The 17,012-nt window shown below is 55.4% G+C and overlaps 2 protein-coding genes across 2 annotated transcripts; one reads left to right on the top strand and one right to left on the bottom strand.

Moving 5' to 3' along the window:
• Nucleotides 1-3,029: 3,029 nt before the first annotated feature.
• MDK (midkine) lies at nt 3,030-4,625 on the top strand. Its single transcript, XM_058807522.1, has 4 exons — nt 3,030-3,108; nt 3,208-3,369; nt 3,468-3,629; nt 4,027-4,625. The coding sequence occupies exons 1-4, from the start codon at nt 3,030-3,032 to the stop codon at nt 4,050-4,052; spliced, it is 429 nt and encodes a 142-aa protein (XP_058663505.1). The 3' UTR covers nt 4,053-4,625.
• A 1,951-nt stretch (nt 4,626-6,576) lies between these two features.
• On the bottom strand, nt 6,577-16,904 carry CHRM4 (cholinergic receptor muscarinic 4). The gene is made up of 4 exons (XM_058807527.1): nt 16,889-16,904; nt 13,466-13,534; nt 8,542-8,583; nt 6,577-8,054 (listed from the first exon to the last, which is right to left on the bottom strand). The coding sequence occupies exons 1-4, from the start codon at nt 16,902-16,904 to the stop codon at nt 6,577-6,579; spliced, it is 1,605 nt and encodes a 534-aa protein (XP_058663510.1).
• Between the last annotated feature and the right edge of the window lie 108 nt (nt 16,905-17,012).

The raw sequence follows: 17,012 nt of genomic DNA, 5'->3' as shown, positions 1-17,012 counted from the left end.
CCCGGTGCGGGATCGTCTGAGAGGAGCCACGGAAGAGCCTGGAGATGCAGAAGGACGGAGTTCGGTAGGGAGTCAGGGCTCCCGGGGAGCAGACGGGTTGAGTCAGTGGCCCGGTATCCTACCCCCCCCATTCCTCTGGGGAAGCACCCCACACTGGTTCGGGGAGAACTCAGCTGGTGGAGATCCTCCGATTGGAGCCCGGGGAGCTGCCCCGGAGCAGGGATCGACCACCCCCCTCCTCTCCGGAGGGCGAGGGAAAGGCTCTACGGGGCTCTCGGCACAGCATCTACCCTGAGGAGGGAGCAGAGGGCAGAGGTGCGGAAGGGCGCTACCTGCTCCTCTCTCTGCCCTCAGCGCTGGGGCAGAACACTTTTCCCTTGGAGCACCTTCTCTTCACAGCGAGGGGAAGGTGAGGCCGCCTGCTGGAGAGCCACACAGCCCCCGTGCTTCCCTCAGCACCTCTAGGAAAGCCTCCCGGCCGTGCCAACGCCTTGGCTCACGGCCACACGCTCGGTGTCCCCTTTCCAGGCAGCAGGGAACTTCCTACTGTGGCGGTGCTTGTCGCTCCAGGCCACGGGCTTCCCGGGCGCTGGGCTGGCTCCTCGGGTGCCGGGCTGCCTGCCCGAAGGCTGTGAAGCCGCTCAGCCCGCAGAGGGAGGACCGCAGCCCTGCGCCCACCACCGCCAGAGCCAGCTGCAATTTGAGCCGAGCCGAGAGGTCCCACTTCTGGACAAGGGCTGTGAGGGGGGGACAGCCCGACCCCTCTCCGTTCCCGGGAGCGCATGGGGTCAGCATTGCGGGATCAGGAGCTGCGGAGGATGTGTGGGCCGCATTAGGAGAAGTCGATGGCACTACCTGCCCCGGAACGGTGTCCGGAGAGAGGTCCAAGCTTTCCCATTGCAATAGTGGGTATTTGAGCTCTGCTTCAGCTTCACCAGGTGATTTTTCTTTTTAGAGCTTCAGCTTCACCAGATGATTTAATTTTTCTTTTTAGAGCTAATCTAGATCATAAAAACCCTGAGCAGCTGGAGTAGGGGGAAGGGAGAACAGAGGCTGATGTTATGTGAGAGCCAGCCAGCATCTGAGGAGGAGAGAAGCCAGGGCCCCACAGGGACACAGGAGGAGTAGGGCTGTGCAAGCATGCCTGAAGGTGCTGTAAGCCCAGCCAGAAAAAAACTCTTGTTTGCCTGGCTGTTTGGAAAACCAGTTGGAAAACTGCACTCCCTTTTCCTTATGAATGCTTTAGGATGAGCCACGACTGAAGGTCCCTGCAGACCTTTGCCTGGGGAAGGTGACATGCTGGGCTGAGCCTGGGAGCAAATTCAGGGGTCGCTGGGGCTGTAGCTGGTCTCCTCCTCAGAGTGTATCCTTCTGGCATCCCTCCATTTATATGGGCAGGGCCCCACTGCGCCCGTGGCAAACAGAGGGAGTCCATGCCTGGAGGTGAGACAGGGATGAGCACAGCAGCTGTGGCTGTCTGCCCTGCAGAAGACCATGTCAGAAGGGCCTGAGCAAAAGGTTGGTGGGAGGGATGGGAGGTAGGTGCAAGGAGCACAGGGAAATGCTCTGCAGCAAAGGATGGGAGAAGTTAACAGAACACGTGAAACCAGGGTGATGGTGTGAATAATGTGGATGTCAGAGGAGCTACCCCCTAAGAGCCACTGCAGAAAGTGGGACAGCCATGTGTGTAAGTCAGCTCAGCTCCAGCCTTGTCATCTGTAACCAGCCTATCTTGGCTGAGCCTTTGTCCCCTTTGAAGGCAGATGGGTGGGAGCAGAGCTGAGCTGTGCTGTGCTCGGCAGGATGGCTCCCAGCCAGGCTGGGTGACGGGGAAGGCAGATCTCAGCCCCACTACTGCAGAGCAAAGCTGGTAGCTTGGCGGTGGATGCATGAAAGGTGAATGCACCGGACCCTGAGTAATGTGGGATGCTGGCATGCTGCCCAGGGAGCCCGGGGAGGGATCAAATGCTGACCCCAGGCTCTTCTCTTCCTTGATGTCCCCTGGGGCCTGTGGTTCATCCTGTCCTCTACAGCCCAGTTCTGCAAAGCCCATCACAGAGTCAGGGCAGATGCCGTGTATTTTCTGGATGGCTGCTGCCACACAGATATGGGTGGCATCTTAGAAGGCTTTGGGGGAACAGGAATGGCGTCTCCAGATTTCAAATGCTGGCTCTGCATGCCTGCACTCCTGTTCCCACTGACAGCAGGATCTGGGAGCCCAGTGTGGGCAGCACCATCCCCCAGAGTCCTGTGGTGGCAGCCAGAGAGGAGCCATCACATGGTCCAAGGCCACCGGGGCAGGGGGATAGGGCTCGATCCCCAGAGCGGAACCCTTATGTGTGTGCACCCTTGTCCCCAACCTGCTCCCAGGTGTGTGCACACCTGCTCACCCCCTGCATGCATGGGTGGCATGGGCAGCAGGCTCCATCCTTCCAATGAGCTCCCACATTGGTGGATGCTTTTTTTTTGGTGTTTAATCCACTGATATAACTTTCAGACCTCTCATGAAAGCAGGTTTGTTTTCCCGGGCTTTTTTCCTTCTCCCTGGCATCCTCTGGAACTGGAGTAAGGTACTGTGGGAGCTGTGTTCCCTGGCCCCAAGGCTCTTTGATATGGGGCAGCAGCCTGCTGGGTCATGAATAGAGGATTCACACAGAAATATGAGGGTAAGGGCTGGCAACTGTATGTCCTTCCCCAGATGCTATGTGGGCTGTGGCGTTCCCATGGAGAGCATTTCGACCACATACAGGGCATTGGGGTGGCTGCAGGGGTGGGAACAATCTCTCAGCCCTGCAGCTCCCTGGTGGGAGGCAGTTGTTGAGGTACACAATTAATCTTCTTGTTGCAATTAGTGAACATATTCTACTGAATGGCACCAAGCAGGGCACAGGGGTGTACACATGCATGTAGGTGAGTGTGTGCTACTCCTGTCTTATACAGGCTGCCCACAGCCCACCATGCCCCTCCTCGACACCACATTGCACCCCAGCCTCCAACCCACCCAACTCTCTCCTTCCTCCACAGGCAGGATGCAGGTTCGGAGTTTCTTCCTCCTCCTGGTGCTGATCCTGGTGGCTGCCACCGCCGAGGCTGGCAAAAACAAGAAAGGTGAGGGGCAGCCTGGGGCAGGGGGGGCAGTGGGGCAGAGTGGGGCATGCTCCCCTGTCCCTGCAGAGAGCACCCACTCCACTCCACTTTTCCACACAGAAAAGACAAAGAAGGATGGCTCTAAGTGCGAGGACTGGCGCTGGGGACCCTGTGTTCCCAACAGTAAGGACTGTGGCCTGGGCTACCGCGAGGGAACTTGCAAAGGTGAGAGTAAGAAGCTCAAGTGCAAGATCCCCTGCAACTGGAAGAAGAAATTTGGAGGTGAGTACATGGAGGTGGGGACCACCCTGTGCTGGGTGACCAGGGCTAATGTCCCACCAGGTCCTGGCTAGTTCTGATGCCTCTCCCCTCTCATCCAGCTGACTGCAAGTACAAATTTGAGAGCTGGGGAGGCTGCAGTGCTCAGACTGGCCTGAAGACTCGCTCCGGAATCCTGAAGAAAGCCCTGTACAATGCCCAGTGTGAGGAGACTGTCTATGTGACCAAGCCCTGCTCCTCCAAGATCAAGTCGAAGTCCAAAGGTCAGTTTCCGCCACTCGTGTCCCCAGAAGGGTCCTGTGGCAACCCTGCCCAGGGGTTTTTCAGAGGTACCTTGGCCTATTGGGGTTGGCTTTGCTGGATGCTCTTTCCTTTGCACTGTGAAGTCCAGCTGCTGGCAGGGTGGGAGGTGCTACTAGGAAAAACCCTGGTCCCCCCACAAACCACTGCCATCTTTGGTAGGATGGGGATTCTCTGCTCTCCTCACTAGGACTGGTACAAAAGGTGGTTTGGCATGGCAGGAGGCTGCCTGCAGGGACGCAGCCACTGCGCCGTGCTCAGCCAGCCATGCTGGCTACATTTCTACCACAGCAGTGTCTGGGGGACTGTGAGCTGCCAGCACATGCACTAACTTTTGTCTCCTGTGCTTCTTGAATGCAGCAAAGAAGGGCAAGGGGAAGGACTAGAGCAGGAAACCAGCGTCCTCATCGGCCCCTCAACACGGTGCCTACAGGACTGGATGTCCAGCTGTAGCTGGCCCACACTACAGTCTTCCTCCTCCTCTCCTTACTCCTTCTCATGACCTCCTCTTTCACTGAGATGCCTTGTTTTAATCATTAGTGTTGTAGAGAGCAAACCCACCCACCCTGCAGGATAGGCTGCCTCCTTCCTTGGGCACTACCTGTGCATCCTACTCACCTCATCTGAGCTGCTGTTGGGGTTCACTGGGATGTGCTCAGAGAGCTGGGATGGAACACACATTTTTCCACCCTCCAGCACAAATGAGTTGCCTTTAGCACATACTTTTGCAAGCCCAGGAGCCTCCTTGCTCCTCCACCAGGTACCAGTGCCAGAGGGAAGGGCTGGGCGTTGAATGCCCGAGTAACCCCATCACTGAAGCTTCTCACTCAAGGACTGCTCTCACCTCAGGGGGTTTATTTCAGCATCCCTTTGGCTGGGGCATGACTTACCCACAGCAGTTGAGGAAAACACAACCATCACCCTGAGAAGCAACTGTGTCTCCTCTCTTGTAACCATGTGTGCCCATGCTGGGGCTGCAGTCCCTCTGCCTTTGCCATGCCAACACCAGTGCTGGGTGGGAGCTCTCCTTTTGGAATTTTTCTTTTTCTTTTCCAATAAAAATCTTTTTTAAAAAAGTATCAGAATTCCCCTGTTGTCCCCACAAGGTGCTGCTGTGCTGGAAACCCCAGCAAACCCCAGTTTTGCTGACCCCACTGGCGCCAGCAGTGAAGTTACCATGCAGCTGGCCTGGGTGCCACATGCACATGGTCCTGGACAAAGCACCAGACCCCTCACAGCCTCTTTGTAACAACACTTCTGGTTGCCACCCCTTACTCTTGGCAGAAGGGATGGGCTGCAGGAAATGTCACCAGTGGGTGACACTGGGAAGCAGGGAAGGAGCCACCCAGGTGATGACTCATTCATTCCTCACACCATGGACATTAGTTTCCTGGTCCAAGGTCTTTATTTGTCTTAGGGTGTGTTGGGCTGCAGTTGTAACCATTTAAAAATGCCCAGAAATCCACCAGGCATTTTGGGTACCCCTAAAGGCAGTGATGGAGGGGCTCCCATCCGGGCTGGGGCAGCCTTTCTGCAGGTTGCACCCTGGCATGAGGACAGGAAGGACATACGGACACAGAGTTTGCCAGTGCTAGAGCGGCCCCATCCCATCCCTTGCCTGCACCTGGCTGCAAGGAGAAGGCTTGCACCCGGCTTTGGGAGAAGCTGGGGAGCAGCCCCAGGGTGCTCTGGGCTGCACACAGGGGTGGCTGGGAGGAGGCTGGAGGCGCTGGCTGGAGCCCGCATGCTGAGGGCTCTGCCACAACACCCATGACAGCGTTACATCCATGAACAAAGCTCAGCAACCGGCTCCTTCAGCCTCCCTGCAGGAGCCCCCTGCACTCAGGGCACGAGGGGGCTGGAGGCCACTGTCATCCTCTCCTGCCTCCAGAGCCATGCATTAGGCCTCCCACACCCACTGCAGGGAGAGCGGGACCTGCTCATGGCCCAGATGAGACACGGGGCCCCTTGGCCACACTGCAGACCCTCTTCCCGCCCTTCTGAGACCCCCAGGTCCCCCCTGTCTCTCCCAAGGACAGTTATTTTCACAGTCACTGCTGCCCACTACTCAGGGTTCCCATTCCCCCAGGGCTGTGGAACGAAGTCCTGCACCACACCAGGGCTTTTCTTTCCAGTTTTAGTTTCCATCATTGTCGGGGGCAACTGGGTTTCACACTCCTTATCCAGGAGTGAAGTGCTTGGTTTATCTGTCTGTCTTTCCAGCAAATTGCTGTCTGAGGGCAGAAAGGATGTGAAGGGGAGAGCAGAGCCAGAGCCCAGGGAAAAATTCTGCCCCAGGACCCTGGGTGAGGATGTCTGATGGCACTCTCAAGGGAAAGGAAGCATCTTGCCACATCTGTTAGGGTCCAATCTTGGCTGCCTTCACAGGGGGCCTGCCTGGGCCAGCAGGACTCCCCATTAGCCTGCCTGAGTCAGCCTGGTCCAAGATGTGTAGCAATGTTTGACCCTGGTTTCTTTTCATTTCTTGGGTAATAAACGCTTTATAAGCCAATGGAAAGCATCCAGCATTAACCCATCTGCATGCAGACAAGATCTGATGCCATGGAGATGGTCAGCTGGGGAAAAAGGTACATCCAGTCTTAGGAGAAACACTGATGCCATTTGGCCAATCTGAAGAGCATGGAGCTGGGAAGGGCTCCTGGTGACCACATCTCCTCTTGCCTCTGGCTTTCTCCCTGGCTCCCTGAGCTAGTCCCCAGGCCCAGGTGACTGGAAGGACCTGTAGCTCAGAAATGCCTTGGATTTTTGTCAGCATTGGATGAAGGGCATCCTCTGCAATCACTGTACAGTCTGCACTGTTGTGAGTGGTGAGCAGAAGAGCCCCCGCTGGCAAAGGAGGCAAGGGGAAGGGTTTCCGTAAGGATACTGAAGTGGTCCCTGAGTACCAGTTTATCTGGCTGTGCCAATGTTCCTGTACTGGCACATGAGAAGGTGCTTGAAGGTTTTCTTGAAAGTGGCATTGCAGAGGGCATAGCAGGCTGGGTTGATGGTGCTGTTGACATAGCAGAGCCAGTAGCCGATGGACCACACTGTTTCAGGCACACAGGTCTCACAGAAGGTGTTAATGAGGACCATCACGTTGTAGGGTGCCCACGTGAGTATGAAGGCCAGCAGGATGGCAAATATGGTGCGGGTGACTTTCTTCTCCCGGGCAGCCATCTGGCGCTTCTTCCGTACCTGGCTCCTGGCAATGCTGGCAAACTTCCTGGCAACATTGACTGGGCGGCTGTTGGCCAGGGAGTTGTGGTTAGAGGCACCTGACTTAGCTGGGACGATCTCAATGGCGGTGACGCATTCAGACCCAGTCTGCTTGGTGACAATCTTAATCTTGGACCACTTGGAAGTTGGGTTCACCCGGGGGTTGGCTGGACTCTGTCCTTGCCCTGCTGGCAAGACTTCTGCTGTGGGCTTGTCTTTTGTGGTCTGGGTCATGCTGACGGTGCTGGACTCATTGGATGTCTCCTTCTCCTCCTGATGGCCAGTGGCCTCTGTCTGTGCAGATGGCTGGTCATCCACTTTCCCATTCCTCACCTCCTCCTTCACCTCCACGGCCCTCTTGGGAGAATTATTGTTGTTCTGTTTGACCATGGGGCCCTTGAGGAATCTGAGGGACTTGGTTTTCCTCTCTTTCCTGCTCTCAGGCTTGTGCCTCCTTACCCTGCTTCTGCTGGCCAGGGAGATATGGATGTACAGCACCGTCATGATGACCACGGGCAGGTAAAAAGCAGCAATGGCTGTGCCAAATGTCACCGCTGGGTTGGAGAGGAACTGGATGTAACATTCCCTCTCAGGGACTGTCCTCTTGCCCACAATGAACTGCCAGAACAAGATGGCAGGGGCCCAGAGAATGAAGGACAATATCCACGCGGCCGCGATCATTAGCCCTGCCATCTTGGTGGTCCTCCTGGCCGGGTACGTCAGGGGCTTGGTGACACAGAAGTACCGGTCAAAGCTGATGATGAGCAGATTCATGACAGAGGCATTGCTCACCACATAGTCCAGAGCCAGCCACAGGTCGCACACCACGGCCCCCAGTGGCCAGTAGCCTTTGATGATGTAGACCGTGTAGAGGTTCATGGAGAAGACCCCGATGATGAGGTCTGCGCAGGCCAGGCTGAAGAGGAAATAGTTGTTGACAGTCTGGAGCTGGCGGTTCACCTTGATGGAGAGCATCACCAGGATGTTCCCCACCACGGTGACAAGGCTGAGTGAGCCGGTGACAGTGGCTATGAAAACCAGCTCCACTGTCTTGTAGTTGGTGGGAGGCTGCACGGCCACCTCGGAGTGGTTGCCCAGGGTGAAGTTGTCATAGGTCAGGTTGGCCATCTTTGCCTGCCAGGGCTGAGCAGAGAGGTTGTGCATGGGATCTGCAAGGAGAGCAAGGACAGAAAGGGAGAATATCAGACCTGCCAGCCTGTCCTGGCAGCATTTCCTCAGTTTCCCAGGCCAGCACTGCTGTTGACTAGTGCTCAAAAATCTGCTGGCATTCCTGGACTCCTCTCTGCCACTCCAGGAGTCCATTGGAGGCATTTTTTGTGTCCCTATTTAGCAGTAGAGGAGGCAAATGAGTTGCAGGGAGAAAAGCAGGAATGGGGCTAGGACAGTCACAATCTCGTGCGGCCCAGAGAGGCACAAAGGGGAGCCAAAGGGCTGGGTAAAGAGGACTGCAGAGCCAAGGGGGATGCACATACAGCACTCACTGCCACCAGAACAGCACAGCATGGAGCCAGTGCCCTGCCCCAGGGACAAGAGCAGGGTGATGGTATACCCCAGGCATGTTCCACTGACCTCCCCACAGCACTCCCCAAGAGGGGCCTAACCTGCAGAACCCATGCCATGGTCTGCTCAGCTCACCTGTGTCTCTCACAGCAAATAGCTCCTTCTGGAAGATGAAATCTGGGAGAAGGAAAACAGCAAGTTACACCACATCTTGTGTGCATACAACATCTTACTGAGGGCACCAGCCTGTCCAACAGAGGTGACCCTGCCCAAAGGGTGACACTGCTGAGATACAGATGCTGAAAAGACAAGAAAGGCTGAAGGTGGGTGCTCTGGTGTGGTGCAGCGCACAGCGCAGCAGGCTCAGGAAAGGGAGGAAGCTGCACAAGTGCCATCAGTCACTGATGCTGGGAAGCAATGACCCCTTCCCTCAGTCCTACATCACAGTGCAGCTGCAGTCACCCAGGCCAGATGTACAGTGTGGAGTCAGACACCTCAGCATGATACACGGAATTATTTATGAAAAGTGATGAGAATTATGGACAGAATTACTGCCTTCATCCAAACCAAGATGCCTGTAGTTAATCACCCAAGGTAAGAGTGGAATGGACCTTAAAAAAAAAAATCAATAGGCAAGAAGTGCTGTATTGAGATGAAAGGGAGTTTCCTGGAAAGCAAAAGAAAAGCAAAGGCACTGAGGGAGTTGGGCAGGACAGAAGAGCTTTCCATTGAACCTGCCTCTCCCACACCATCCAGACCTCCAAAACATGCTGGGCCTTCACCAGCCTCACCCTGGCTTCTGGGGGCATTCCAACCCTGCCAGACCATCGAGGGCAGCCCTTCCAGCAGCTGCTCCTGCTGCCTGGGGCAGGGGCTCAGCCCCATGGGCACTGCTGCCAGGAAACCAGCAGGAGCCAGCAAGTGTCCCCACAGTGGGAGTGCTCAGCACAGTGTGTCTCTGGCTTGGGAGATGGCTCCAAATGCCCCGGACTCCTGAAGCTGATTTTGCTGAATGTATAAATGTGCCTTTAACACACACCTCTTCTGAATAGGGCCTGGCAGGCTTTGAGATCAGTTTGTCTGTTTTAAGTATTTGAAAAGAAATGTCCTTGTCTTTCATTTGTGGTGAGGGTAGGAGATGTCTGCCATCAGCAAATAGCCACGTTTTTAATTTAAGCACTTTCTAAAGAGATACAGGTGTAATTAAATGGAAATGTGGCTGCTGAGATGCTAAAACCAGGATCTGATGTAGCCATTTAGGCAGCTTCTGCATTAGAAAGGATACAGCTGCGATAGTGATGGAGCTCCTCTTACAGGTGCAAAGAAAATAAGTGGGTGAGGGACAAAGAAATACCTACCATTATCCTCTAAGCATGTCTGTGAAGACAAAAGGCTTTTAAAAGAAAGCAATGCCCTTTGGTAGATGCTACATGCCACATACAGATGGGGTGAGGAAGCCTGGCAGCGCTGCCCAGGCTTGGAGATTTGCACCCAGCTCCAAGCACAAGGGACGCATCAAGGGAGAGGGAAAGAGGTTTCTGCTGCCATCCTTCCTGGGCACCCAGCCAGGGATGTGAGAAGAGGTGATAAGTGTATAAAATGGCTTAGAAATATATAATCATGGCAGTTAAGGGGGTGGTTTCAGTACAATAGGAATGAGTTTTAATTTCTTCACTTTGGTGAGATGGGGAGATTTAACTGTCATTCTTGTAACAGCTAATCAAACTGATCAGACAAGCTAGCAATCATGCAGACATCTACCCCAGCTCTTCCAAGAAGAATTTGAAAGTCTTGAAAAGAAACCTTTCCATCGTCTCTGCTAAAATGTGGGTTTCAGTTTTCTCACTTTTGTTCCTGAACTGGCATCCTCTTCTAAGTGTGTCTAATTAATTATCAGCCTTTACAGAGGCTTGTGTTCTCAGTTACCCAAAGTAAGAAAAGTCCATCTCAAGCCCGAGCTGTTCTGTACGTGTCCCAAGACGGGAGAAAAGGCTGCGGCAGCCCCTCAGGCGAGCCTTTGGATGCCACCCAGAGGTCACGCTGCAAACTGGTGTGAGGAGGCAGAGGCAGCTGCCGCCTCGGGGGGGAGGGCTTAAACACTGAGCACTTAGACTCGATAAGCCTTCACCTCATAGCAAAAAATAAGGCAATCCCCTGTTTGAGAGAAGCCTTGACAAAGCTGAGAGAACACTTCAGAAGGGCTCCCAGGGCTGACACCCTTACCTGTGACACCAACTGGCTTTGCAAATTCCCTCAGACTTTTGGCAGTGATTTACAGCTGGTTTTCTCCTCTCCATCGAAGCCGTTGGGAGACTCCAACTCTTTACCGATAGCATCCTCCAGTCCAAGAGCTTCTGTGGCAGCTGCAGTGATCACCAATTGTGTCATCAAGGGAAATACCTTTCCCTTCCCACACAGCCACAGATCCAAGCAGAGAAAATTGTAATTTGGGTGGGGTCCAACTACTGCGGGCAGTGGGCACAGCAGGGTCTCCACTGCTGCCGGCAATCATGGGTGTGACCACTCTTGTGTGAGGAGTCAACCCCAGAGCGAGAGCAAAGCCAGTGCTCTGTCACAGGGTGACGCCTGAGACCACAGCAGAAGACTCCTGCTGTTTCCCTGCTGCGCCTCATGTGCCTTACCAGCCAGCCTTCGACGCCTGTCGGCTCCTACAAGCTGCCTCACAGCCTCTTGCCAGGTAGGAGAGGAGACAGCCCTGTCATGGACTGCTGGTGACCACCCTGTGACCAAGAATCTGCAGCAGCTGAAGGCTGGTGTTCCATGGGCTGCATTCGTGACTGAGCACCTGCTGAGCACTCGGCCCACGCGGGATGGAGGGGTTAGTTCCCTCCAGCCCCTGCTGCTCCTGATGTGGAAGGAGCTGGCTGCCCTCTGCACGGCATAGAAAGACAATGGGAGAGGTTGGCATTTACACACACCCGTGTGATGGATGAGCTCCTGGAGCAAGCAGCCCTCCTGCCCCAGTGTTCCCCACATCTTCTCTCTGTACTGCACAGCCGCCCTCTGCTCCACAGCCCCTGCCCCACATGGCATCACCAGCCGTCTCCTTTCCTGTTGTGGCACTGCCCCCATCCCAGCATCATCCTCAGGGCTGGGGATACCCAGGGAGCAGGTGCAAGGCAGGGCAAAGCCGTGTCTCTGCCTCTGGGAGCGAGCAGAGCTCTGCAAGGAACCCCATCATAAAGCAAGCCCCACGCTCGCACAGCAGCCTGGGGAGGGAGATGTCACAGGGGAGGGAGAGGAATCACAGAAAGCCGTGCTTTAGTGGGCACCTGCAAGCGTGAGCGGCTCCCAGAGGAAATGGGTTTTAGCCCTGCTTGGGTCTGGAGCAACAGCACAACTGAAAGTGACCTCGAGCCCAGGGACAGGATGGAGGGGCTGTGGCTGTCAGCTCCTGGCTGAATGGATCCTGTGGGGGTCTGGGAGCTGCCTGTCTCCAGGAGAGAGGAAAGGTGGCCCCCTGCACCACAGGCACATTCCAGGAGAAGGTACACATCACCTCCTGCTCTCTCTGGGTGCCAAGGCTGGGCCTGGGCACATCACCTTTGGTGTGACATTTGGAAAGAGCCAAGGCAGCCCTACTGCCAGCCCCCTGCCTGTCTTGGCCTTCCTAAAAGTGCAGAGAGGGTAAAAGTCTTAACGGGATTAATCCTGTCAGGTCAGATTGCTGATGTGATGTGGGGCTGGGCAGTTTGTGCAGCCACCACCACAAGGAGGAGAGGAGAGAGAAAAAACAGGGAACAGAAGACGCTAGACATTTACGGCTCACGCTCACAAAGGAAAGGTATACTTAGGGTAGGATGGCAGTTTGTGGCGCTAATTGCATTATCTAATAGCTGTTAATTAGTTCCTGAATCATGGCACTACTTTACAACTAGTGAAGGGTTGTTCTGGTTGGTAGATTCACACCCCTCAGAGTGTGAAAACAGAATTCCTAGATGCTGGGAACAGGCACCTTAGAAATACCACATATCAGAGAAGACGAAGAGCCGGCCCCATGTCTGGCAGGGGAGGGTTGGTGTTGGTCTGCTTCCGTGCCTCTGCGTTGGAATGATGAAGACAATAAACAACCAGAAAAACAGAAAGGAGATGAGGGGCCAGCAGGAGCTGTTGCATTAAAATGGCAAGCCCATCAAGCTCCAGCTGGTGGCTGCGCTTTCACCCCTCTGGTCCATGGATCCCTGAAGTCCTTATCCTGCTCCAGAGGAGATCTGAGCCATTGTGGGACAGGAATTGCTTCTTGTCAGTAACATATGGGGTTCTGCGCATTTGATTTTTCCATTGAATAATTTATTTTTCTTTCTTCCTCTGCTATTCAACTGGTCCTCATGAGGCAAAGCAATTTCCTCCACCCCACAAATTAAGAACCTCTGATAGCTTTTCCTGGAGCCGCTGGAGAAGCAGTAAGCTCGGCAGCACAGGAGCAGCCAGCTTGCAGGGGGAGGTGAGGGGGCCAGGGAACCCCCCCCGTGCCTGATGTGTGTTTGTGCATCAGGTTTGTAAAATTTGTTGTGTCCAGGCCAGAAGGGAGTGTTGAGGCGGGGCAAGCCCGCCACCCCCCAGGCAAGCCAGGAGCCTCCCTGCCCTCCCTGTGGTTAATGCCGGCTGTCAGAGCAAAGCCGAGGTGCCGCACCCAGGCTGGCTTGGCCCGGCTGCGGGGAGCCGCGGATGTTGAGCTGCTCCTGCAGGTGGAGCGCAGCCCGGCAGGCTCACCAGCATCCCACGGCAGCCACAGCTGCACCCCCTGCCCAAACGTGCCTGTACTTGCCTGGATCCCTAATGTGCCCTTGGCAGGCTGTAAGGGGCCACATGCCATTTACCCACAGCATCACCAGACAAGAAGCGAGCCAGTGAGAAAGTGTTTTTTAAAAAGTAATTGAAAGGTCACTCCTATAAATAGCCTACCAGAACACTGGTCACTCTGACAATTAATTAACCTCCTGTCACCCAATTATCAGGCCAAATAAATGGCCTATCAGTGGAACGCCACTAGCAAGTGTGCATGGCAAATGCCACGCAAGCCGAATTCCAGCCTTACCCTGCTGTGCCCAGCTTGCAGCTCCCAGGCACCGGCGGCTCCCCAGCAGCTCCCACGCCTTCTGGCTGGCTCCGGTGGGAACATCCCGGCGGGAGAGGGCTCACCACGGCGGCACGGCACAGCGGGACCAGGGGGACACCGTGCCCTCGGCCGCCCCAGGGCTGCAGCTCCCTGCTGGTGCCTGAGCTAGGAAGGTGCTGGGCTTCCAGCTGAGCCTGGGCTGGAGACACACTTCTCCCTTCCCATCCATTGCATTAATGCTCTCTGCCTCAGAGAGATGCTCATGTTCTTTTATATGCCTGGCTGAAGCTTTAACAGAACCCAGCTGTTTCAAGGCAGCACAGCAGAAATAACCCTGCTGCTGCTACAGGTCCCACTGCCGAGAAGGGCTCTGGGGCCAGCCAGCAGAGAAGAAGGAGGGGGGAGAGAGAGGATTGCAGCAACAAGTGACTGCCTGGATCAGCTGGGCTCTTCCCAGGGAGAGGTGAGTGGTGGGGACCAGATGCCTGGGGGAGAGACAATGGTGGAGGAGTGACTGAGAGCCAGAGGGGCAAGTGCTGCAACACCCAAGAGCTGTTTGCTTAGAAAAGCAGCTCCCTTGCCCCAGGGACAGGCCTTGCCTGGGAGCAAAGGGGAAGGACTTGGCTCTTTTTGGGAAGCCAGCTGTAGGGAAGCCCCCCCACCCTGCCATGGCCCCACACAGCCACAGGTGCCCATGCCAGGTCCCCACCACCCACATGGGGAATCTGCCCCCCCCGGCCAGGGATCTGTCCCACCAGGTGCCTGGGCTGGGGCTGAATAAGGCAGGGGCTGGCCCTCATGCAGAGACCTGCAGCACCCTGCACTCACCCTGTGTGTCCCCAGGGCCCCATGAACGGAGGGGGGACGCAGCTCGGGCAGCCAGAGATGCAGCGTTGCTCTGGCAGGGGGGACGTGCTTGTAACTCATCCCAGAGCTGAGGCACCACAGGGAGCAAACAGTAAGGTGCTCATCTGAAATTTTAAAGACTTGGCAATGGAAACAAGAGCCCCTTGCCCCATGGAGCAGCTCCACAGGGCTTTGAGAGGACAAATGAGCGAGCTAAGCAATGGAGGAGGGAAAAGAGTTGAGCCAAGGGCAGAAAATCAGGCAGGAGCAAGAACCCTGCTGGATGGAGGGTTCTTGCATATACAGATCCTCCCCTTGATGCTTAGACACAGAGAGAGCCCTACTCCTGGGGGCAGGTAGCAGATGGGAATCTTTGGGGTGCTAATGAAAAAGGAAACTGAAAATATGAGACCCCATTTGGCCACAAGACCTGCCAGAGGATTTGGAGGGGATGTCTGAGCAAAGGGATAGAGTGAGGAAGAGGAGCTGTAGCAGAAAATGGGCAGGAGAGCCAGGGCATGGACAGGCAGAATGGGAAATGTGGGGGTCGGAGTGCCAGGGGAGGAGAGCAGGTAGGAAATCCCTCCAACAGAAAAGGGGAGGGATGGAGACGATAGAGGTGGGAATAGTCTCGGTCTGCCAGGGAGGCATTACTTATCTCCTCTAGAGAAAAACCTAAGAAAATCTTCTTAGAAGGAGGGACCTCACACAGAGACATTGCCTGCAAACCTCTCCCTGTTGCCTTCTCTGGAGGCTCCCACCAGCTCCTTGCTGGGCAGAGTGGGAGCTGTGCTGGAGCTGGAAACCTCTGTAGGCTGCAGCTCTCTGGCTCAGGCAGCCCAGCCCTGCCTGGAGTCACCTCTCTCACTGCAGGATGCTGATCCCAGCCTGTTGTGCTGGTGCTGAATAAGGCAGGGGCTGGCCCCCATGCTGGCCCCCTCACCCTTTTTGCTCCCCAGGTCCCCATGAGCCGTAGGGTGGGGATGCAGCTCAGACAGTCAGGGATGCAGTGCTGCTCACCCCACAGCACAGGGTTTTAGCCACCTCATGGACAGGGACTGCACATAGTAGCAGAGGGTTTCATGAGTTGAGCATCACTTATGGGCCTTGGTGAGTTATCTGAGCTGTGCAAGAAGCATAGAGACCACCATGCTAGACACTGCTCCTAAGTGCTGCAGAAGGCCAGGCCCAAGGCCAGGCAATTCATGCCTGCCAGGCAAAGGCAGATGCCAGAAGGGTTGCATTGCTCTCCACTCCTCTCTGTACATGCACTTTTTTGGCCTTATCTGGGACTGCACATGATGTAACTGTCAGCAGAGGAGGGATCCAAACTACCCCAGTGACACTAGAGATGGCGAGATGCCAGGTACTCTCCCATCTCAGTCATGCCAAGATCCCTCAAGGACCTTCATCCCTCCTCAGCAGAAGCAGCCTGTCATGCTGCCTGGGACTGGGAGCTGGCATCGACACTGGCAGGGTCTGCAAGTGAGGGGTAGTGAAGCACGGTGCCATGGAGGCCTCTGGAGAGCTGCTCTGTGACCTGGAGCGGATGCAGGGCCCGGGACATCGTGTTTGCAGACTCATGTTTTCAGACCTCAGTGTTGCACAACTGCAGCTAAGTTTCCCACAGACAAATAAATCTAATTCTGCTTAAAGAGGCTGAAGACATTAACCCCTTAACTGGCCAATGCAAACCAAATTCACCAGGAGCCTTAACCCTGCTGATGACATTTCACCTCCAGACATATCCAGCTGAGGCTCCCGGTGCCAGCCCCCACTGCTTCCTCTGCCAAGCTGCAAGGTGCTATACAATATGCTAGATTTAAAAGCAGTTGTGGTACCAGAGGGGCTGCTTCTCTGCCTGGCTTTCTTGGCTGGGGGAGCACAGCCACCCTCAATATCTCAGTAACATGCCGATAGCTCAGGCCAAGCCTGCTGAGCTCAAGGAGCTCCATGGTTTGCACCGAGTTCTGCCTTTAAAGGACAAAAATCCTAGCTGCTGCCCCTCCTTCACCAAGTGACCTGGGATGTAACTCTTCTTGAAGGCTCTTGAAGACAAATAAACAGCCCTGTGTTTCCCCATGTCCCTCTCCAGCTCTCTCTGAGTCACTGGAACAGGTGGGAGAGGTTCCTCTGCAGCCGCACACCTCAACCTGCCTAGCGCTGGGGCGGGAGGTGGGAAGGGAACAGGGCACTCGGGAAGGGAACACACCTCTGCCCCTGCCTCATGCACCGACTGGGAATGGGGCACACATTGCACAGGACATAAAGCATCATGGGGACAGGGTCACAGCAATGCTCTGATTTGCAGGACCTCCAGCAGCAGTTTTGGGGACCGTCAGAGGGACAAAGCACTGTGCCTACAGCCATTGCATTTGCAGGCTTGGACAGGCTGGTGATGTTAATTTTCTCCGCAAACTTGCATCATACACGGTACAAACAGAGCCTTTGCTGGAGCTCCTCCTCCATGTGGTGCAGCCTCAGGGCTGAAGGCATCTCTGGAGGGTCCCGAGAGCAGCCCCGGGGCGAAGGTGTGAGCAGCTGTGCGCCGCACGCGAGGGCTGGGCAGCATCTCCAGCAGAGCCTCGCTTGCTGTGCCACACTGCTGGGGACTCAGGGCCTGAAGACAGGTCAAATGATGCTGCTCTGGCACAAAGTCCCAAGAGGACCAGTGCACCGA

The sequence above is a fragment of the Ammospiza caudacuta genome, chromosome 6, assembly GCF_027887145.1.
Source record: "Ammospiza caudacuta isolate bAmmCau1 chromosome 6, bAmmCau1.pri, whole genome shotgun sequence".
In the NCBI taxonomy this organism is placed as follows: Eukaryota; Metazoa; Chordata; class Aves; order Passeriformes; family Passerellidae; genus Ammospiza; species Ammospiza caudacuta.
This window is presented reverse-complemented; position numbering and strand designations above follow the sequence as displayed.